Genomic DNA, 22,850 nt, shown 5'->3' on the forward strand with positions numbered 1-22,850 from the left:
GGCACCCAGGCACCCCTGGGACTACTCCATTCTTAACTAAAATTTTATTGGTGATGCTATAGGGCAAATAAGTTATGCCTTATTTCCCTGATACAGGTAGATTATTTTTGAATATCCCATTTTACCTAGAACAGAATTGGGTCCATTGATCCGGGCGACTGGATAATGATCTAGTCATTAATTCAGTCTCCAGTAATGTATGTTATTTTCAATAATGAAGGGAGCTGGCCTAACATGTACTATTATTTGGAAAATACAATAGATAATGCAAATTAATCAAATGTTTTGATAAAATATCTAAAATACTTGAGAAAAAAATCTTTAAATATACATAATCAATGTCCTAATTATAAACTCTTTTTGTGTGACTTATTATGAAAACACGAGCCTTATATGTTTGGATTTCTCAGGACAGTTCTGATTGTGAATATTCTGTCCCGTTGTCAGATCACAAACCAAAACCAGAACCCACATTTGCAATTTTGGACATAGGGTCACCATGTCCACACGGAGATCTACACGGTAGCCTTTGGTTAACTACTTCTTGTACTTTTAAGTCTCTACTTCAGACTCTTTACAGCTAGATCTTTCCTCAACTGATCAGAACAGTGAAGCTCTAACTATAGTAATCATCTTCATCATTAGAATCTTATAAGAGAGTTGCCAACTTTACTGACAGCTTGACTCTGTGCTGAGAGCTTTAAATTATGTCAAGCCCCAGCAACAACTCTATTATGCAGGTATCATATTTAGCACCAGTTTACAGAAGAAGAAACTAAAAGCACAAAGAGCTAAAGTAACTTGCCCAAGGGGATAGACCCCATGTGTGTTGATCCTGAAACAGGTTACGGCAGGCTTGTGAAACAGTCTTGAAGAAGTGGGGTGCTGAGTTTGGGAGGTCTCCTGGGCGCTTTCTTTTATTCAGAACTCCTACAAGCTTTGTTTTTCTCCTTTACTAATGATCATCTGATATTTTCTTAATACAACTTTATAAATGTTTTCTTGACTTGAGGTGCCTGGATGGCTCAGTCTTAGGCTAAGCATCGGACTCCTGATTTCAGCTCAGGTCATGACCTCAGGGTCATGGGATTGAGCCCCACATTGGGCTCTGTGCTGAATATGGACTTTCTTGAGGTTCTCTTTCTCTCCCTCTGCCCCTGCCCTGCTCATGCTCTCTCTTTCAACAAACAAACAAAACACCAAACTTGGAAATATTGGAACTAATTGACATCATCACTGTCTTTCTTATCACCTCCTCCATCTGCTTTTCCAGGAGCAAACAACATAAAGTGAAGGGACAAGTGGGCAAGTATAATGAGAATGATTCAGCCAAACTCTGTCTTTAGCAGAGATACATAAAATGTAATTATGGAACTGCTTTTGACAACATGGAATTTAGTTGTGTGGCCAGATTTCTAAATGCTAGAGCAAATCTTCACAGTGTTACTTCTTTCAGGGGCTTCTTATCAAGCAGCTCTGTCCCCAAACTGTCAAAATAATAATCTTCCTCCATCTGTGAGTTCGAGTCCTGCGTCAGGCTCTGTGCTGACAGCTTGGAGTCTGGAGCATGCTTCAGATTCTGTTTCTCCCTCTCTGTCCCTCCCCTGCTTGTACTTGTGTCCCTCTCCCTCTCCCTCTCCCCCACCCCTCCCCCTCCCTCTCCAAGTAATAAATAAAACATTAAAAAACAATTTAGAAGAAAAAAAGGAATCTTCCTCCAAGTAGGAAATCTATGGAAAGCAGTGCATTTGATGATCTCAGAGATGATAGGGAACACGTTAATTTCAATATGGCAGATTAGATCCATTTGAAGAAAGAACAGAGATTTAGACCTTAATCTTTTTTTCCTACTCAAGCCTGGTGACACATTTCCTAGTATTTGTCTCAACTGCAATTACCATACAAATTGCAGTAACAGTGTGGTTACTGAAAAAGAAGAAGAAAATATCTGGCAAGAAAATTAAAAAAAAAAAACAACGAAGATTTAGAGAGCACTTCAAATCAATGAACATTTACTAAATGCCAGTTACATCAAGGAGCTTACTAGGTTTTACAATTCAGGAGTGGAGAACTAACGTTTGTTCAAGTCGCCTCCTATGTGGCTGACCCTGCGCAAAGCACTCTACATACTTTAACTCATTTTATTCTTGCCACTATTCCAACAGGTAGCTGTTATCCCCATTTTACAGATGAAAACATCAAGTCTCTCAAAAACGAAGGAAATGTGCCCAGTTCAGAAAGGGAGGAAATAGGATTCTAGTTTATATCTGCCTGGTTCCAACACTGACATTCATTCATTTTCACATGCATTGCCTTAGTTTTATTCAACAGTTCCATAAAATAGAGTAGTTCTCCCCCCACCCCACCCCCTTGGGTAAAGAAAACACAGGAAATGATGGTGTGAGACTAGTGACGGAGCAAGGAATTCTGTTTGTCTTTCACTGGGCCCTCATTGTGTACTAGACCCATTAGGTATTATCTCAAGACTCTGGGAAGAAGTGTGATTCTCCACACAAGGCAGATAAAAAAAAAAAAAAAAAAAAGGCAGCCCTTTGGTTCCATGATAAATAATCCAGGGCAGTTTCATTCTCCCCGGCTGCTGACAGACATTATTACAGAATGATACACGAAGCTACAAATACTACTACAAATACTGGAGCTACAAGAAGGCAATTTAGTGTCTTCACAGGTTGAACCAAGAAATGTGGGCCTGGAAGTGGGCTTGAACTGCTTCTGTGTGTTTTCCAAACGCCTTTAGACAATAGATGGTAAGCCAGCTTGCAGCCATAATTTGGACTAAACCATAGGAAGAAGCACGTCTTCATCCCTAGTGCCTACAAACAAACCTTGGTGTGTTCTGATTTCAATCTGTGAGCCCTCAAGGCTTTCCCTGACAATGTGTGCAGAGTACAAATGACAGGTGTCTCTACCCGACTGTGATGCCCATCAGTGAAAAGATGCAGATTCTGATCTTCTGAACCCTTGGCTCCGTGGGACTGTTCCAGAGTAATCGATCACACAGGCAGGATATTCCTGTATGTCCAGTTAGACTAACAGAGAAAAGGTAACTCTTTCAAAATGCCTTTAGCAACCCAGTCTGCAGATTGTTATTGGTGTGACTGTTGCAGAAACAGGTGTTGGGCTCATACATTTGCATAACAAAATGTTTTTCTTGTGGCAGCAGCCCATATGATAATTGGTGCCATCTGTATTTATCTATGGAAGCTGGGTTTCTAATATGAATGCAGAGAACCTTGTGATGCCTCATCTCACAGCACCCATTTTATTGTGAGGGTGGTGGACATCGGAGAGGTGTGCATTTCCAAGGAAAATACAGACGGAAGGAGAATGTTGAAGTGATTACGTATGTTGCTTTTTCTTCACGGATCATTTTCATTTCTGACTACGTAAAACAGAATCAAGGCCACACACTAAAGAGCCGCATTTTCAGAGCAGTAAATGGGGAAGATCCAGCCAGAACAGAAAACCAATGGGCCCTGTTAACCTATTTACAATTCCCTTTTGAAAACCTCTGCTTTCACTAAAACCTTTCTTCACTAGAACTTTTCTGTTTTCTTACCTCTTGGCCAATTAGTAGAAATCCGAGTTTGGCGCAAATTTCATATCATCCTGAACTCAACTATTTTACCAGGTGAGAAGCAGAAGCCTTTTGAGATGCAGTTTTGCCCTTGGGTCTGTTTCTATTGGGGGAAGGAAAAGTAGAAAACTGTGTGGGAACTTAGTTTCTTTTTCATCTGAAAGACAATAAATGAAACATTCTAGTAAAGAATATCTTAGAACCAAGAAGACAGCTCTTTCCAATGAACATCATAAAATCTACCTGATTGTCTCCAGCAATTCAAGCAAGTTGAAAATCTTTGAAAATAAATAACTTTATTTGAAATAAATCTTTAAAATAAATAACTTGCAGGGGGCGTGTGGGTGGCTCAGTTAAGCTTCCGACTTCGGCTCAGGTCATGATCTCGCAGTTCGTGGGTTCGAGCCCCACCTTGGACTCTGTGCTGACAGCTCAGAGCCTGGAGCCTGCTTCAGATTCTGTGTCTCCCTCTCTCTCTGCACCTCCCCTGCTCATGCTGTGTCTCTTTCTCAAAAATAAATAAACATTAAAAAATAATAATAAAATAAACAACTTGGGGGTGGTACTGGGTGACTCAGTGGGTTAACTGTCTGACTTTGACTCGGGTCATGACCTCATGGTTGGTGATTTAAATCCCACATTGGGCTCTCTGCTGTCAGCATGGAGCCTGCTTCAGATCTGCTGTCTCCCTCTCTCTCTGCCCCTCCCCTGCTCACGCACATGTGTGCGCTCTCGCTCTCTCTCTCTCTCTCTCTCTCTCTCTCTCTATAAAAAATAAACAAACATTAAAATAAATAAATGTTTCAGGTGAATTCTGTATGCTTTCAATATTTTTATATTATTTAAACCTACAGGTCCATGAAGACCTTTATCAGTTAAAGGAGAAATTAACAAATTTCCCACTTGAGGAAAAGAGAGAGACTCTAGACCTTCAGAATCTTGAAACCGCCATCAAAAGGACTGAAATGGGGTTAAAAGTAAGTAGAGCCTTAGATATTAAATGAATGCTGAAGGAGATTCCTCCAGAAGGAAAGAACTGTGGTTCTCACAGGCCGCTGTGTGATTCTGTAGCAGAGGTGGATTTAGGCTGGTCATCAGCTTTCTTATTCCGTTCCTTTCATTAATATCACGATAAACTGATTGTGGAATGTGACAGGATGCAAATCAAAGTATTTGAGGTGTTGGGAATCAGTGACAACCCCCAACATGTGGTTTGATAAAAGGAATTAAGAATAAAGAAAAAAGAATTAAGAATTTAAAAAATAACCATTAGTCGTCCGACAACAAGCCTGAGAAAAAAGGATTCATGCCAATGCCTGGAGAGAGTATCAGATTCACTGAGATTCTAAAGACCAAGAGTTTCTTTTTCCCCCCTAGCTTACGTATTTTGAGAGTAGTCACTTTTGTGGTATTGTAACCCCGTAGGTAAAACTAGAGATCTACCGCTGTCGGAACAGACAGCTAAAGTACAAGGGACTTCAGCATTAGAGACGGGTTGAAGGGCAGAGGAGAATGCAAGCTTCAGACCAAGATAACCTTCATTTACAAAATAAAAATCTATTAGCACATGCGTCCAAATAAGGACCACCTCCATCTTCAAGACCTCTGACTGTCATTGTCCCGACTCTGGTCTCAGCCTTTCGCTCTAACGAGCTGTCAGCTTCTCAGCTCGGCTCCTCAGGCCGTGGGAGATGTGGGGTGTTTTTGTTGCCTCATCAAACTGGCACACCATTGTCCTATATTACCTGATGGTGACAGGGCTGTGCCCAGCTGGAGTCTTTGGGTTGGCCATTTTAAATGATCTGTTACCCAAGGGCCACATTCTTTCCTCCGATGCTTGCTTGAAGTCCCTATAAAGGAAAGATCGCTCCCTGTCTGTCTTGCCTAGTAAGCTTACCTGGCGAGCCGATTTACTGACTATCGTGCGCTGTTGAGTTTGTGAAGAGCACTACAGGTCACTGAAGCTTTGAGTCTCAATTGTTTGTTGTGCTTTTTGGGACAGTTAAAGTCATTTAGCCTTGAGATGCCCAATGGTACCTTAGGCATGTCATAAACACATAGCGTGTTGTGTGTTTTGGCTTAATTACACAATTCAGAGCATTACCCTAATGAAATAAAGTAAATTAGCTGAGTATCTTAAGTCCAGTCTAATAGCCTAAACTTTCACTTTTCTGTAACAGATTCACATCGAGAAGTATTTAAATGTTGTAAACCATCATGTGTTAACGACTCCTATTAATGATGATAATTTATATTCTCCTTGTGCTTCCAAATGGTGAGTAAAATAGCTATTTGGGAGTCTAAAATAAGTACAATTAAAACAAACAAACAAACCCTTTCCCACTCAGGTCAGGTGACCGTAAAGACAAAAGCTTCTTGGCTTTGTTCATATCCATTCCACTAATTTCAGTGGTTTTGCATAAGAAGTTAATGGCAGAATTTGGGCTGGGTTTATTCTGGGTTACTTTTACTGCCTTCTAATGCTGAACATCATGATAATTATTTCAGGGTCCTAGTTTTGGCCTAGTTTTGGCGTTAGTGCCTTTTGTTTTTCTTTTCTTTTTTTTTTTTTTAGTTAAAGGTATTCGAAATTCAACTCCTAAAGGAAATATTTTAATACAAGCATATTAAGATCACTGGTACTTTCTTTACAGTTTTTAACATGTCATATGTGCTTTATTATAAAGATGATTTGGTATCCAGAGTAAATAAAACAAAAATAATAAAACTTGCTTGAAATATTCACAATGTAATGCATCCTAAGAGACATTTTATTAAAATGAGACTCGAGTTAAATTGCCTCACCTCACTTTGGACCCTCTTACAGGTAGGCCTCCTGAATTTGAGTGTATGTTGAGGAAGGTTTTGTGCTAAGCTTAAAAACCTTGTGGCCCTATTTGCATTGTAAACATATACCAAGCATTTAGTGTCAAGTTTCAGAAATAGGGTAAAATCTTGGATTGTAAGTGACTTGTTTTGCGAGTGTTCCACAAGACGAGCCAGCACTTCTGATACATTTTAACTTGATAAACGAGTGACGTCTTGCAATACGAGTAGTACGTGACGCCGAATGTCACGTGATCACAACTGACCTGATGGTTCTCGTTCTCTCTCTCTCTCTCTCTCTCTCTCTCTCTCTCTCTCTCTCTCTCTCTCTCGCTGTGGGATTATGGGTGATGGTCTCCCATGCTTGAATGCTTGGTCTCAGGCCACAGTGTTTGTCAGAAATCAGTGATTTTTCAGAACTTTGGAAGGTGCCTACAACTGGCACTAGTGTATTTTTGTCACTTCAAAGCACCTATGGACAGTCCTTCGCTTTTCCATACAAGAGTAAGCTTAGGAATGCTTTGCTTCATTCTAGGTCAGGCTGCCTGCAGATAGAGACCCTTCTTTCCTCTGCTGCCTTATTGCCAGTTACATTAAATACAGTAGATGACAAGAGTTTATTAATACTATACTGTAGTCAACATCTGTGCAAGCATATAAAATGGCCCCCATGCAGAAAAAGGTTAAAAAGAAAGGCAGTAAGAATAAGATGATTCTGGTGAAAGTTAAGAAGGAAATCATTGATAAGAACGAAGGTGGTGTGTGAGTGGACAAAACTGCAAGATTTTATAAGAAGAATATGTTTTCATCTTGTGTGCAAAGGAAGAGAAAAAAAGGCAGAGGAATCCCTTACTGTAAATGAGACTAGGGAGATGTGTAAAATGTGGGAAACAATGCAAAATTTTTTAGAAAAGCACCACCAGAATACGGCCATAGTAGTGTGAGCGATGAATCTGTTTAGCAACAATGTAATGTCACATTTCCGTGAAATCCTAAAAAGAGGCAAAAGCAAGTGTTATTGGTTACGTTGCTTATTAAAGTTGCATGGGGGAAAAAAAGATTCCATTGAGCCAACAGATAGCAGTGAGTCCCTTAGTGATAGTGAAAGTCGTCCTACACAATAACCCTCCTCCTTGTCTCCCTCACACCAGCCACGATGGTTTTCAAAGAAAAGTGCAGCTTAATTTGTTTATTTTTCCTTATATTTTATATTTTCTTTATTATTTTGTATTATATTAGCATATTGTAATCATTTTTATATGAATATTTTTGTGTTTGTTTTTAACATTTATTTTTGAGAGAGAGAGAAAGAGAGAGAGAGAGAGAGAATGAGCAGGGGAGGGGTAGAGAGAGAGGGAGACACAGAATCTGAAGCAGGCTCCAGGCTCTGAGCTGTCAACACAGAGCCCAATGCGGGGCTAAAACACACAAACCAAGAGATCATGACCTGAGCTGAAGTCAAAGGCTTAATTGACTGAGCTACTCAGGCGCCCCATACGAATATTTTTGGGTTGTGGAACGAATCATCTGAGTTTCTATTATTTCTTATGGGGAAATTCACTTTAATATATAAGTGCTTTGGATTACAAGCATGTGTCCAGAATACATGATGCTCACAAACCAAGGTTTTACTGTAGTGCACAAGGAAACATGGCGATTTATAGACATAACCAAATTCCAGCATTCCATAGTGGGGAGCAGAGCTTTGAGGCACCACTGTGTCGGTCTCCCTCTCCCACATACGGACTGCCGCAGGCACCCATCATGCTTTGCAGAGGCAACCCTCCCTCATGTGTCTAGTTTTCAGTCACTTATTTCTTTGATTTTTAAATTTGGGAATTAAAAAAATGACCTGAAAATAGGTTAATATAAATCCTTTAAAACAAGAAACCTGTATGGGACATAATAAAAGGGCTTCCTGGAGAAGAAAATATTGGAGGTCAGTTTCCCAACTTATATTCACCCTTAGTTGGAAATCAAGGGAGCCCTACAAGGCCAAGTGGGGGGCCTTTGTAGATGGCAGCCAACAGACCAAGGCCAAAGATTAACCATACAAACATCAAGTAAGAAAGCGTCAGAATGGAGTGGGGGATGGGGAGTGAACAGGAAAAGAGACGCCTGTCACCATCTCTAATGAAGTTCTCCCTTCCTGTCCCCCGCTTTCTCTTTGTTCTTCTGTCCTGACAAAGAACAGAGAGTCTGGGCTGCCTATTTGCAAGTTATGGTGACTGGAAAGTATGTAGTACTTACATCCACAGAGAATCAAGCAGACACGTTTGGGCAGAGACCTTTCTTCTATAGTGCTTCTCCCTTGCCAAGGAGTGCCCTTGCCCTTTATTAGGGTCTGGAAGAAAGAAGGAAGACTTTACCCTTACCTGGGCCCTGGAGTTGACTCTCAGAAGTAGTTCTTGGGTCCTTTTTCTCCTATTCAATACCACAATATAATCACCGGGCCTCTTGGCAGGAAAATGGGAGCCTGGCAAGTTTGTGTGAACCTCGCAAGCCTGGGAGAGTATCTCCATCCTAGCTGTGGAGCTGTGGTGCTAAGCATGCAATTTGAAAATGAAATGATAGGAGCCAGGTCAGAAACCGGAGAGAAGTCCAGATGGGGTCTTTAAAGTAAGCAGGTCTGGGGCCGGTCCTGGGAGTGGCTTAGTGAGGAAGAGAAGCAGCAGGAGTAGACGGAAATGGAAAACAGGAGACCTGGGCGGTCAGGAACTGTTGCCTCTGATGGGTGTGTTCCCTGGTAGATAGTCACCCTGGATTCTGCACTTGCGGGCCTGTCCCCAGAGACCATCGTGGTAGATGTGGCTTCAGACTCAATGTCCTGCTAGGAGTTTTCGATGCAACATAGTTTGTAGAACCCAGAATTCCTTCAGGTCCTCATGCCCCGGGGCTGGCCCATTAACTGCGGTTTTCTTCTGAGTTCTGTGACAAAGTCTTTATAATACCCAAGTAAGAAAGTGTTTTGTCATGATGGATGGCATGACTCCCTGAGACACAGGTTACTTATCTCAACACTGATCACGTCAGAGGAAGAGACTCAGCTTCTTAGTTTCGAGCTGGAACAAGCTAGACCTCACCTTTTCTGCCCCATGACCATCAGTTTTAAAAATCAGGGCATGCATACATAATATGTATATATTTATAAATTATATGCTTATCCTATGGAGTGAATACACTATAAAACACACTGACAAATATTTAAATAATGAGAAAGATTAAACAGTTTAAAATATTTTACTTTATTAATAGCATAAAACATTTTTTGCAAAAAAAAATGATTAATTATAATATTCCGGTTGTTTTATCTTATTAATCACAATGGCTTCATACTGGCTGTAGCTCATAACCCAAAACATATTTGACACTTAGGGGGGATTCAGCAGAGATGGATGGAACTCCAGATTTCAGTTAGGCTTCTGGGGTGTGGATTTGGCTGACTTGTCATAAATTTGATTGGTTTGCCATCATTTTCACTCTCTAATGTGGCTGAAGAGAAGTTCACCCCATGAACAAGTGCCAGTTCTGGCATTTTCATATTTTTCACTGATGTTCTTTATCATTTTCTTCCAGATACAGTGTGGGTGTTTATTTGTTTGTTTTGTTTTTGTTTTGCAGGAATCTTTAAGACACTGGTTCATTTTTTTTCAGGCTTGAGTGAAAACTAATTAATAGACCCCATAAACCCACTTCATGAGTAAACTATAGTGTATTCTAACCCTGTGAAAAAATGTGTACCAGTGCAGACCCCACTGCTCATGCCTTTGTGCCTACTCCCAGAAGGCCTCCAGAACTGCAGGTGACATGACCACATGAGGGGTCCAGGGACAAGCTGAATATTAAATGGTAGCACACAGTAATTTCTTATTTTTCTCATTTTCTATATTTCTTATTTGATGTAAACAGAAGCTCTTATGTTCTCATCACACAGCCAATGGCATTATTTCATGGGTTGCCTGGGAAATGGGCATCCTGTCTGAGAAGCCATGGGTCTAGAATGATGGTTCTTAAGCTTTGGGTTCACTGGCTCCCAGATGGTCCTGGAATTTGCATTTTAACAAACACCCCTGGCATCCCAAATGCAGACACTTTGTGCTCCAAATCCCCGGGACAAGCATAGCTCCCTAGAATCCGTATTCTCTTGGCCACTTACTTAGAGGGCCTGCCTCTCTGATCCAGGGCCTAGTCCTGGAAATTCAGCTACCCTGTTGCTTTGAAGGGTGTAAGCCTCTGGCGCTGGGAATGAGCCCAGAGTGGGACCTGGCAGTCATTCTGGGACTGCCACTGTCCACTTAAACCGTGAGTCTGGTGGAGTGTCGGAGGCCCGGCATCCAGAGAAGTTGCTCCTTCTGAGAGGGGTGCTGTGGAATCAGAGCTGTACGGCTCTGTTGCTCCTTTGACAGCAAGCACGGTTGCTACAAGTAACCGAGTGTCAACATCGTTTTGATATTTGGGGCTTCATTTTATCTATGGGAACCCAGGTAACTGGGGGAGTTTGTTCCAAATGACCGTTGTCCCTGAATGTACCTTAAAAGTGACTTAGACCAGATACGATAGACATCGTCTTCATTTTCACCATCAGTGTGAATTTCATCATTGTGGTCAATATTTTCATAACACTTACAGTTTGCAAAGGACTCTGTTTTACCCTATGAGGCAGATATTTATCCTTTCCTTTTAAAACTGTGCATGCTGAGAATCACAGCTGTCCCAGGTTGCAAGGGTCCATTGGTGGTGAGACCCAGACTCGAGTCCGGTCACGTGTCTGCGATCGAGCATTCTCCCACTCCATGGCATCCTGGAAACCAAGACGCCTAATTTTCCCAAAAGATGGTTTTCATTTTAGCAAGAAGGGAAAATCTGGTCATTGTATCTGTAGAAACAAAAACCGGTAGAGACACAGAGTGCTAACGATGGATGCCCCCAAATGCAAGACAGTCCTGGCAGTCATTCTGAAAACAATGCCGAGGACATTATCAAAGGTGGCCTATTTTCTCCAAAGAGCTCAAAGAGCTTTTGTGTTGTTTTCAAAATAGGTTTCACTACCATCCCCACTTTGGCAATGATTCTTCTGTGTCAAAGTGTGGCTCTTCCTCTCACATGATTGGCTTTCACGGATTTTTATTGCTCGTAATATTTGCTCACACTGCTCTTAATGACCATGCTTTGCTCATTGACACTGGGAGGGTGACTGCCATCTGCACCAACACTATCAGAACCGCACGGAGATCTTCATTTTATATCCTGTTGTGCGAGTGTTTGAGAGGGGAAGACAAGAACAAAGCAAATAGAGAACAGTGAGAAGCAGTGAGAGGGAAAGAAGAGGTGCATATTACTCGGTGAGCGGACATTACAAGGTGCATTTTCCTCAGTAATCGAAACTCCCTGGGGCCCACCCATTCTGGGCTGTTACATGGCGGCACACAAATCCCACCTGTGGAGACTATGCCTACCTCCTGGTCACAGAGAGAAGTGAAGCGCGGGGAACAAGACGGCCCCACTTGGTAACCTACATGAGAAAGGTGTTTGGATGCTAAATGCTCTTTCCATTTCTCTGTGGGTCATTTTTTTTAAACAGGGGCACCTGGGTGGCTCAGCCAGTTGAGCGTCCAACTTCAGCTCAGGACATGATCTCACAGTTCATGGGTTCGAGCCCCACATCAAGCTCTGTGCCTGGAGACAGCTCGGAGCCTGGAGCCTGCTTCTGAGTCTGTGTCTCCCTTTCTCTCTGCCCCTCCCTTGCTTGTGTGCGATCTCTGTCTCTCAAAAATAAACAAACTTAAATTTAACAAAAAATAAATTTTTTAAAAAGCATCATAAAATGAAAAAATAACCAACCAAAAAACCTTTGCAACAGACAGGACACAAAAATTGCTAATATTCTTAAAAAAAAAAAAAAACTCATGCCAATGCAAAAAATAAAAAAACTTGACAAAGGACAACAGACTCTACTCACAGAGATAGAAATGCAAATAACCAGTAAACATGAAAAATGTTTAATCTCACTGGTAAGCCAGAGAAATGCAAATTAAACAATATATGACTGTTTTTTCTTTACCAATTAGCACAACAAATTGTTTAAACCATCCTAAACATCAGTGCTGATGAGCTATCAGTGGAACGGGCATACTTTTGTTCTACCCCTAAAGGTGTGCACTGCCCCTAAAGGTGGCACAAAGTTCTGAAAGGCAGTTTCTCATCATGTGCAAGAAGCTTTTTAATTCATTTTAATTCAGTAGTTGTACTTCTAGGAATTTGTCCTAGGAAATGAGAAGAGAGAAACATGAATCTGTATGTTCATTTCAATGTTCTATTTAATAGCAATAAATGTGGAAATACCTTAAATGTTACCAGTAAAAGCATTATTAAATCAACAACACATCTGGGGCACCTGGGTGGTTCAGTTGGTTAAGTGACCAACTTTGGCTCAGGTCATGATGTTATGTTCATGGGTTCGAGCCCGGAGTCAAGCTCTGTGCTTACAGTTCAGAGCTTGGAGCCTGCTTCGGATTCTCTGTATCCCTCTCTCTCTTTCTGCCCCTCTTCTGTTTGCTCTCTGTCTCTGTCTCTCAAAAATAAACATTAAAAATTTTTTTAAAAATCTATAACACCTCTATGTGTGTATTACATAGCTAGTAAAACTGATATTGTCCAGAAATTTTAATGACCTGGAAAAATTCTCACAATATATGTTGAGGGGGGAGAAATCTGGATGCAAAATTATATCTCAATTCAAATTCACTTCTAAATACATAACAAGTAGAGGGAAAAAGATTGATAAGAAATACACAAAGAGAGGGGCACCTGGGTGGCTCAGTCAGTTAAGCATCAGACTCTTGTTTTTGACTTGGGTCCCAATCTCATGATTTGTGGGTTTGGGCCCCACATCGGGCTCTGCACTGACAGTGTGGGGCCTGCTTGGGACTTTCTCTCTCTCCCTCTCTCTGCGCCTTTCCTGCTTGCTTGTTCTATCTCTTTCAAAATAAATAAGCATTTAAAAATAATTTTTTAAGAAATAAATGAAGAGAGTTTCACTTCTAAGAAGATGGTGTAGACATACTTCTCCCTATTGCTTCTGATGAATACAGCTAAAAACCCTGGATGTTGTCTATAAAACAAATTTATGAAGACCTGGAAAGAAGGCAGACCAGTTAGGGGGCCCTGGGACCCCAGAAAGGACATATGTTGAGGCCCCTGGATTTCCTTTTTGCTTCATGGATCCTGTTATCCAACTGTATCATTTTCCTTCTCTCTGAAGAGTTTCTTGTGACATTTCTTGCAAGACAGTTCTCCGGTGACAAATTCCCTTAGTGTTCGTCTCTGAGGAGATCTTTATTTCCCCATTGCTTTTGAAGAATGATTTCACTTGGATAAAGAAATCCAGGTTGGTGGGTTTTTTTCTTTCCACACTTCAAATATTTCACTCTGTTTTCTTGCTTGCCTGGTTTATGAAGGGATGTTTTATATCTCTCTTCTACAGGTTAAGTTGGGGGTTGTTTTCTTTCAAGATTTTGTTTGCTCTTCATGTTTCATATGCCTAGGTATAGTTTTTTTAGGATTTATCCTAGCTTGTATTCTCTGAACTCCCTGGATCTGTGGTTTAGTGTCTGTCATTAATTTTGGAAAATTCTCAGGTATTACTACTCGAATAGGTCTTCTGCTCCTTTTTTCTTTTTTCTGATATTCTCATTATATGTATGTTACACCTTTTATAATTGTGTCACAATTCCTGGATGTTGTATTCTGTTTTATTCATTCCTTTTTCTCTTTGCATTTCAGTTTGGGAATTTCTATTGATATTTCTTCAAGCTCAAGCTCACAGATTCTTTCTTTGGCTGTTTCCTGTCTGTTAATGAGTCCATCAAAAGTATTCTCCATTTTTTTATGGTGTTTTGATTTCTAGTATTTACATTATAGTCAAAAACTCTAGAGTTTCAAGGTCTCTGCTTATATTACATATTTGTTCTTGCATGCTGTCTACTTTTTTCTACTAGAGCCACAGTGATTTTAAATTCCTGGTCTGATATTTCTGAAATCTCTGTTATATCTGATTCTGATGCTTGCTTTGTCTCCTCAAACTTTTTTTCTCCTTGCCTTCTATCATGCCTTGTCATTTTTTTTTTTTTTGAAAGCTGGACATGATGTATTGGGTAACAGGAAGTAAGGTAAGTGAGCCTTTATCTGGCTAGAAATTGTGCTGCATACTGTTTGCTATAACTGTAGGTATCTGAGGCTTCCATTTCTACAGCCGTCTTTGTTTTTGTCTCACCTGTGGTCTTTGGGTTTTCCTAGAATCTTCTTCCTAAATAGGACTCAGCCTTGAAGTCCTCTCATAGTAATCCTCTGTTATACAGATGCTCTGTAGATACAGTGTATTGGAGGGAAGCATTCAATAATCCTTGATCAGGCCTTCATCTTTCAGTGGGTCTGTGCCTTTGAACTGTTACCTTCATTCGTTTTCCTTGGTATTTCCCCCTCTTTGATGGGACAGGAAGACTGGAGGGGCCTGAAGTTAGCTACTTGCCCTTCCTCAGGTCAGATAATAATTTTCCTTGAGAGCTGGCCTTTGTTACAGAGAACAGAACAAAGGACAGAACTCTCAGGGAGTAGTTGGAAATGGTTTCTTTTCCCATCCCCCTGCCAGAGCAGGAGGGAATTTTTCTCTGTCTTCATGGTGAGAACACAGTGAAGCTTCTGAAGGTAAAACTCAAGAAAGCATGGAGGCCCCTCTAAGCTTTGGCCCCACTGAGTTTTTACCACTCAAGTTAATACACACTGAGCCTCTGGCAATTTTTAAGTGGAGTTCAACTTTTAAGTGGGCTTCCACTCTGGAGCTTTAGCCGGGTCTGTCTGTCTGTCTGTTTCTGTCTCCCTCCAGTTTCCAGGGCAGTAGTTTTCCCTGTGATCTCGATTCTCTGATAGATCAAAGAAGAATAGCTTTTCACTTTGTTGAGTTTTTTCTTATCATTCGCATCCTCACAATAACTCCCCAGCTCTTTACGTGTTGGAACAACTCCAGAAGTCCATAAATTGCTTTCTAATGAAAATTTTACAAAAGTAGGCATCACAGTAGAATCAAGAGATTGGGTCATTATGGTTGAGTTTAATTGATCTTAATTATGTTGACCATTTTAAAGAAGTGGAATCTACTTTCACATGAAAAGTTTTTGTTTGTTAGAGAGAGTGTGCACATGAGAGAAGGGGAAGGACAGAGAGAAAGAGACACGACAGAGCAAGAGAGGGAGAATCTTAAGCAGGCTCCATGCCCAGCATGGAGCTCAAACTCATGAACCTTGAGATCATGATGAGCCGAAAGCAAGAGTCTGGTTCTCAACCGACTGAGCCACCCAGGTGCCCCTCCAATAAGAAGTTTTAAGACCTACATTACACAATCATGCTTATAACTTTATTTTGTTTTTATATTATCCTCTCATGGAACTGCCCACTGTTTAATAAGAAAGACCTTTAACCACCTTTGATCCTTAAGTCTTTGCATACTAAATAGCAGACATTTAAAGAATACAAGTGCCAACTGCTTAGCAATGAGCATTTGAATGTATTTGACATTGGCTATTCTGTGATTTGGTTTTACAAAACCAAATACAGCATGCTGTATTTTCCTCTACCAAGAAATATTTTATAGTACAGTAATTCTATCCATTGTGGGTCATATAAACTCAGCCAGGGATAGGGCTTTGTATCCATGCTATAGTGGTCATTATCAGACTCAGAAGTTCTTATGCTTAATAAACAAGTACAGTTTTATAGTGATAAAAATGCTAAAGTTGGTCTAGCTTATTATAATTACCAATAGAATATTTCTTATAAAATCTAATTTAACTAACTTCACAAATTACAATCTGTGAAGCCATTAAGATGAACTGGATTTAAAATTTTCCTTTTCTTTCTTTTTTTAAACTTAGGTTGCTTCCAGCTGTAATTGATCAGAAATCATTTATTTTCCCTCTCGAATCTGAGGGTAAACTTTGGCAACCCCAAAGACAGCACAGAACATGTCCACCAGCCTTTCCAAGAATAAAGGTAGGACTAGAGATAGCCATAAAAACAGAAACAGGATTAGTGGTTGCAGAGGCTGGGGTGAGGGAAGAATGGGAATCTAATGGATTTCAAGTGTCTTTTGGGGATGATGACAATGTCCTGGAATTCGATAGTGGAGGTGGTTGCACAACCTGTGAACCTACTGAACACTGTTGAATTGTACCCTTGTTTTTTAAAGTTTTTTAATTTTTAATTTTTTAGATGTTTCATGATTTATTTTTTGAATGTGGTGTGTGTGTGTGTGTGTGTGTGTGTGTGTGTGAGAGAGAGAGAGAGAGAGAGAGAGAGAGAGTGAAAGAGAGAGCGAGAGAGCGAGAGCGAGAGAGCGAGAGAGCGAGAGCGAGAGAGCGAGCGAGCGAGCGTGCGCACACACAGGGGAGGAGCAGAGAGAAGAGACAGAATCTGAAGGCAGGCTCCAGGCTCTGAGCTGTCAGCACAAATTCCAATGCGGGGCTCAAACTCACAAACCGTGAGATCATCACCTGAGCCCAAGTTGGACGCTTAACCGACTGAGCCACCCAGGTGCCCCAAATCATACACTGTAAAGAGATAAATTTAAAGTATATTAATTATAGCTCAATAAAGCTATTAGGGAAAAAAACCTTTTAAGAGCTAAGGGAGGAAATTTGCTTGTGTTCTAAATGAGAGAACATGCCATTATTGTTTCAGATATGTTTGTGGAATGGTCAGTTCCTACCACAAGAGAGCTTTCTTCAGAAAGCAAAATATATCAAAATGAACGCCTTCCCATGTTTTAATTGGCAAGAATCACACCCCAGATAAACCAGTGGCTATGATACTACCCTGGTGCAAAGCTAGAATTTTGGAACAGAGCCCCTGAAGGGAAGTTTGCAGGTGGCAAGGAATCGACCTCAAGAGGTTACTGATTTTGCCTGTTAAGTGTCCTTGCTCTTTGATTCCTGTTCCCTCCCTGACCCCCTCAAAAGTGATACTAACTCACCTCCTGTCAGTGCTTCTGGAACACTAACTTGTTTAACCTTCAGTACAATCCTAGAAGGAGGTGCTATTATTGTCTTCATTTTATTGATGAAGAAACCAAGATTCAGAAATGTTAGATTGCCCAGGAGAACGCAGCTAGTAAGTGTCAGAGCCAGGATGACGAACCCAGAAATGTAGGCATAAGCGCAGGGGTACCCCTTCGCAGGCAATAGCTTTGTTGAGGTGTAATTAATATACCATAAAATTCACCCTTTTTAAGTGTTCCGTCAGTAGTTTTTAGTATCTTCTCCAAGCTGTGAAGCCATCACGCGGTATCCTTTTGATAATGGCATTATCTGTATTTTTCCTTTGTCACCCTTGGCAGAATTTGTAACTGGATTTTTTTTTTAGTGTCAGCTTCTCCCACTAGAATAGAAGTTTAATGAAAGCAGAGGCCGTATCAGTATATAGCCATTGCTGTATAATGCCAGGGGATTCTCAATAAATGCTTGGGGAGTAAAGAAATGATATCACAGGGACCCCTAAAGGGGTACCCACCCCCCATGTAAAGTCAGTCCAGCCTCCACTACACTCCCAAAGCAGCCCACTCCAACCACTGTCACGGCACCTCTTACACAGAGTTCAAGAATCGGCGGAGGCACATGAGGTTGAATGATGTCAGGTCCCTGCTCTCAGAGCTTACGTTCTAGTCAGGGGGACAGACCATCGATAAGAAAATACCAGACCCTAATAAAGGCTTTTCTGAAAAGAAAACAGCGGGCTATGATAAAGGGAGCTTAAACTTCTCACCTCCTTTACTAGTAAGGCTCTGCTTCAGCTCAATTCCCTCCCCCACCTCCGCCCAAGAATCTCAGGAGGTCACTGGGGGGCCTCTGCAAACAAAATACCTGAAAGTAGGACTCTTTCGAATGTAGAGCTGCTATTATTATTCCAAAAAAAAAAAAAAAAAAGACCAGAACTGTATTTTCCCGGAAGAGTTTTGAATCCTGGCGAACGATCATAAAGATGAGGACACTTATGTGCGGAATGTAAGCCCGAGTTCTTTTGAAGACTGTGAGCAGGGGTGAGCTTCGTTGAAAAGGGGCATGGAGGGTTTCCTCCGCGGACTTCACCTCCAGGGCCTAGATCCCTATTGTTGTTTTAGTTCTAATATCAGTAACATCTGCTTAAAAATGCATAACCGCTGACACACAAGACAGCCCTCATTTTGCATTGTAAAGTCAATGACAAACAGTGCTGTTTCGCCAGCTGTTCCTGCAAGCCTACTATACCAACGTAAAAGCTTGTATTAAGTAGCAGGGAAATCCAGCTGGGATATTACCACCCTTAATTGCCCAGTGCCAACCTGTTCAACCTGGTAAACCCTGGTTGCTTCTTTAAGCTTTCTTTCTCCAGAGTAGGTAACGATCTTTGGAATTCCATTTAATGACAAAAACTTGCATGACAAACAATTAGAAGTTGCTCAATTATAATTACATTCATAATTAAGAATTGTTTATTAGGACAGCTGCATGGAAAAGAATTAAATGGGACCTTTTTCTCACACCATACACAAAAATAGACTCAATATGAGTTAATGACCTAAATGTGAGCCCTGAAACATTAAAATTGCTAAAAGAAAACAGACAGTAATCTTTTGTACATCAGCCTTCGCAACATTTTTTCTAGATAGGTCTCTTCAGGCAAGAGAAACAAAAGCAAAAATAAGCTAGTTGGATTACACCAAAATAAAAAGTTTAACACAGCAAAGGAAACCGTCAGAAAAAAAAAAGGCAACCTACTGAATGGGAGAAGATGTTCTCAAGTGATATATTCAATAAGGGGTTATGCAACTTATAAATATATAAAGAACTTATACAACTAAACACTAACAAAACAATATGATTAAAAAATGGGCAGAGCACCGGGATAGACATTTTTCCAGAGAAGGCATACAGATGGCCAAGAGACATGTGAAAAAATGATCAACATCACTGATCCTCAGAGAAATGCAAATCAAAACCACAATGAGATATCACTTTCTGCCTGTCAAAATGGCTAGACTCGGAAAGATAAGAAACAACATGTGTCGGCGAGGATGTGGAGAAAAGGGAACCCTCGTGCACAGTTGGTAGGAATGTAAATTGGATCAACCACTGTGAAAAACAGTATGGAAGTTCCTCAAAAAATTAAAAATGGAACTACTGCATGATCTAGTAATTCCACTATTGGATATTTACGTAAGAAAATGAAAACACTCATTCGAAAAGATACATTCACCCCTATGTTTATTGCAGCATTATGTATGATAGCTAGGATACAGAAGCAACCCAAGTGTCCATCGATAGATGAATGGATAAAGAAGATGTGGTATTTGTACACGATGGAATATTACTCAGCCATGAAAATGAATGAGATCTTGCCATTTGAGACAACATGGATGGACCTCAAGGATATTATGCTAAGTGAATTAAGCCAGACACAGAAAGGCAGATACTATATGATTTCACTTACACGTAGAATCTAAAAAAACCAAATGAATGAACACATACCAGACTCTTAACTACAGAGAACAAACCGGTGGTTGCCAGAGGGGAGGTGAATGGAGGATGGGTGAAATAGATAAAGGGGATTAAGAGGCACAGACTTGCAGTTATAAAGTAAATGAGTCACAGAGATGAAAAGTACAGCATAGGGAATAATGGTCAGTAACATTGTAAAACAAACACTTATTTACTGATCTTGTTTTACATTTGAAAAAGCCATATTGTGATGACTTCTCTTCACAGTGTATCTTTGCTCCACATCAACACCAGCTCAGCCCCTCTTTGGGGCACCTCAAGCTATAGGCACACGTGTACTCCTAACAGATAAGGAAAGGGTTGGAAATAAAAACAACAAAGGAGAAGGTGGAGGGAAGAAGAGAAGGAGAAAAAGTTTATAGGCCCAGAGAGCATTTCATTTTCTTGTTGTATCTGGCAAGCAAATTCCTACACTGTTCAGATCAAAGGACCTCCTACCAAGGATGATACAAGTTGTGGAATAGGGAAAATAAACCCACCCCCTTGCCTGGAAATGATCCCCTCTCTTAATTCCATAAAATGGATGCTTTATTGGTCAAACAAACATAAAAAATATACTGTGATCCATTACATGTACTAATGTGCAGGAGTGGGGTCTAAGATGGGAAGGATCCAATTTTGTAAATTTGGTTCCAATTGAGAAAATGATTTTCAAACTTTGATCGAAACTGGAGTTTTGAAGATTTGGGACATCATGAAGAACAACATGGTGAAGGGACGAAAGAAGGAAAAAGAGCAAGTAAGGGCTGCTTCCCAGACTGTCACTGTGAGTTCTGCTCACTTGGCGTTGGGTGGAAAGTTTTGCGGATGAGGTGATAATTGCATTTCACAGACCAGAGTCGGCAGAAGAGAACGCCTCCAATGAATTAGCCACGGTGAGCTCTATCTTCTCCCAAGAAGCTAGGCTCCATGAAAACAGGGACTTTTTAAAAGTATCTGCTCCTTTTCCCCGGGTTTTAAAAAATCTGTTTTATTATGGAAACATCCAAACAGAAAACAGTCCAGGAATGACAATTTCTCCTTCACCTAGATTTGTAGTAATTATTAAACTTTGCCATTTTTGCTTCATCATTTTTTATCGAAGTGTTTGAAAATATAGACCTGGTGATATTTCACCCCTTAATGCTTTAACATGCATCTTTAAAAATGAGCATATTCCTACGGCTTAGTTAAGTGTCTGACTTTGGCTAGGGTCATTATCTCATGGTTCATAGGTTGGAGCCCTGATCTTCAAGGGAGGCTGGGAAATGTAGTCTTTATTGAGCAGCCCTCTATCTAGCTTGGTTTCCATATACACTTTATAAAGAGGTTCATAAGCTATAGCCAATGGAACAGATGATTAAGTGTGGGATTTGGGGCTATTTCTATAAAAAATAGCCATCAAAATAATATTATTTCTTTAGAATATTTACTTAGCTAAATATTTATGGCACTTTTTCCAGAAACATGAGTTACTTACTACAAGTGCAAGGACTTAACTGAATTTCATTATATGGTATTCCATGGTTCAAGAACGTTTCGAAGGTGGCATCCCAAGTTTCTCCTGCCTTGCTCTGTGGCTTCCCAGGAAGTACTAACTTCTGGACGTGCAGGAGAGCCATCACTCCCTGGCCTTCCTCCTCAGGAGGGTAGTTAGCAGCAGAGGAAGATCGGTCATAGCATTAGCTTTTGGTCCATGTGCCATAAAAACTGGACAGAACCTCACCTTTGGCACACACCACTGCTGTCCACTGATGATTGTGTCACTGTGGCACACTATAATGATAGCATAAACATAGTAAAACAAACAAAAAAAACCCCACCAAAAGTCTTTCATCAGTGGTGTGCTATTTCCTCAACTATCTTAATTTTAATGGTACTATGTGCTAGGTGGTAGCTATGTGTGTTTCTGCGCTGTAAGAAGCTCGAAGTCTGTAGACCGGCATCCTACAGCATTGGAAATGCTGTAACAGAGGTTTAGGGAAAGTGCTCTAGTAAGGCTAACGGGGTATGCCGACTGCCTGGGCTTGGTTATGACCAGTAAGGCTATCAGCTCGAAAATCTGTTTCAAGCACAGCCGTTTCTGACCACCATGTCCTTGTCTGCCAGCTCCCATAGTATGTTCTCCCAACAATTCTTCAATACCCTAAAAAACTTCACTGATCTCTCAGTATTTCATTTTTTTTAAATCAGTTTTCACTTATTATCCTTTTCCTCCTTGGCTAAATTAGGTTGCATGCTTGTGGCACAGTTACTTCCCTACCCAAAACCCATCCCCCTTTCTGCCTTACTGGCAACCTGACTTGGTTCAGGGTGGCATCACGCTGTGAGGAAGAGCCCTCATTTCTGAGCCCTCCTTGCCATTAAGTATGACCATATGTCCCAGTCTGTCCAGTGAGTACTGAGTGGCTGATTTTTAGCTAGATAGATGGATGCTCAATAAAGACTACATTTCCCAGCCTCCCTTGCAGTTGGACATTGGACCAAGTACTGGCCAATGAAATGTAATGGGAGGTATTGTGGCTGGTTGTCTGGAAACTTCCTCAAAAGATAGCTGGCTTAAATTCTTTGACCCTTTTCTTCTCCCTTCGTTTATCCTGCTGCCTGGAATGAAGCTATGATGGCTAGAACTCCATTAGCAAAAGTAGACCCAGAGAAGGAAGTGCATACATTAGGGACGGCAGAGACCAACTTCATGGACTTCCAAACTAACCCTGAACAGCCTACCCCTGGACTTCATATACATGAGAGGAATCAATTCTGTCTTATTTAAGTAATATTCTTCCAGAGTTCAGAGAAACTTAGTCCTGACCTTCCCACTACTAAATTCATTAATTTTTCTATGTGTAGAGTTATGTTTTAGG

The 22,850-nt window shown here is 40.8% G+C and overlaps 2 protein-coding genes across 10 annotated transcripts in view; one reads left to right on the top strand and one right to left on the bottom strand.

The window, feature by feature from the left end:
* Positions 1–22,850, bottom strand: part of AAGAB (alpha and gamma adaptin binding protein) — a 272,788-nt gene that overhangs the window by 56,665 nt on the left and 193,273 nt on the right. The gene's annotated exons all lie outside the window — the stretch shown is intronic.
* IQCH (IQ motif containing H) overlaps positions 1–22,850 on the top strand; it is a 205,999-nt gene that overhangs the window by 5,256 nt on the left and 177,893 nt on the right. For all 8 annotated transcript variants that reach the window (XR_003912800.1, XM_029950214.1, XM_029950215.1 and 5 more), the window contains exons 2-4: positions 4,453–4,575; positions 5,779–5,873; positions 16,351–16,468. Coding sequence is in view for 7 of the 8 variants with exons in the window: in XM_029950214.1 (XP_029806074.1) it covers positions 4,453–4,575; positions 5,779–5,873; positions 16,351–16,468 (336 nt within the window). In the remaining variant the exon portion in view is untranslated. The remainder of the gene's footprint in view (positions 1–4,452; positions 4,576–5,778; positions 5,874–16,350; positions 16,469–22,850) is intronic.

Source organism: Suricata suricatta, chromosome 9 (genome assembly GCF_006229205.1).
Source record: "Suricata suricatta isolate VVHF042 chromosome 9, meerkat_22Aug2017_6uvM2_HiC, whole genome shotgun sequence".
Lineage (NCBI taxonomy): Eukaryota > Metazoa > Chordata > Mammalia > Carnivora > Herpestidae > Suricata > Suricata suricatta.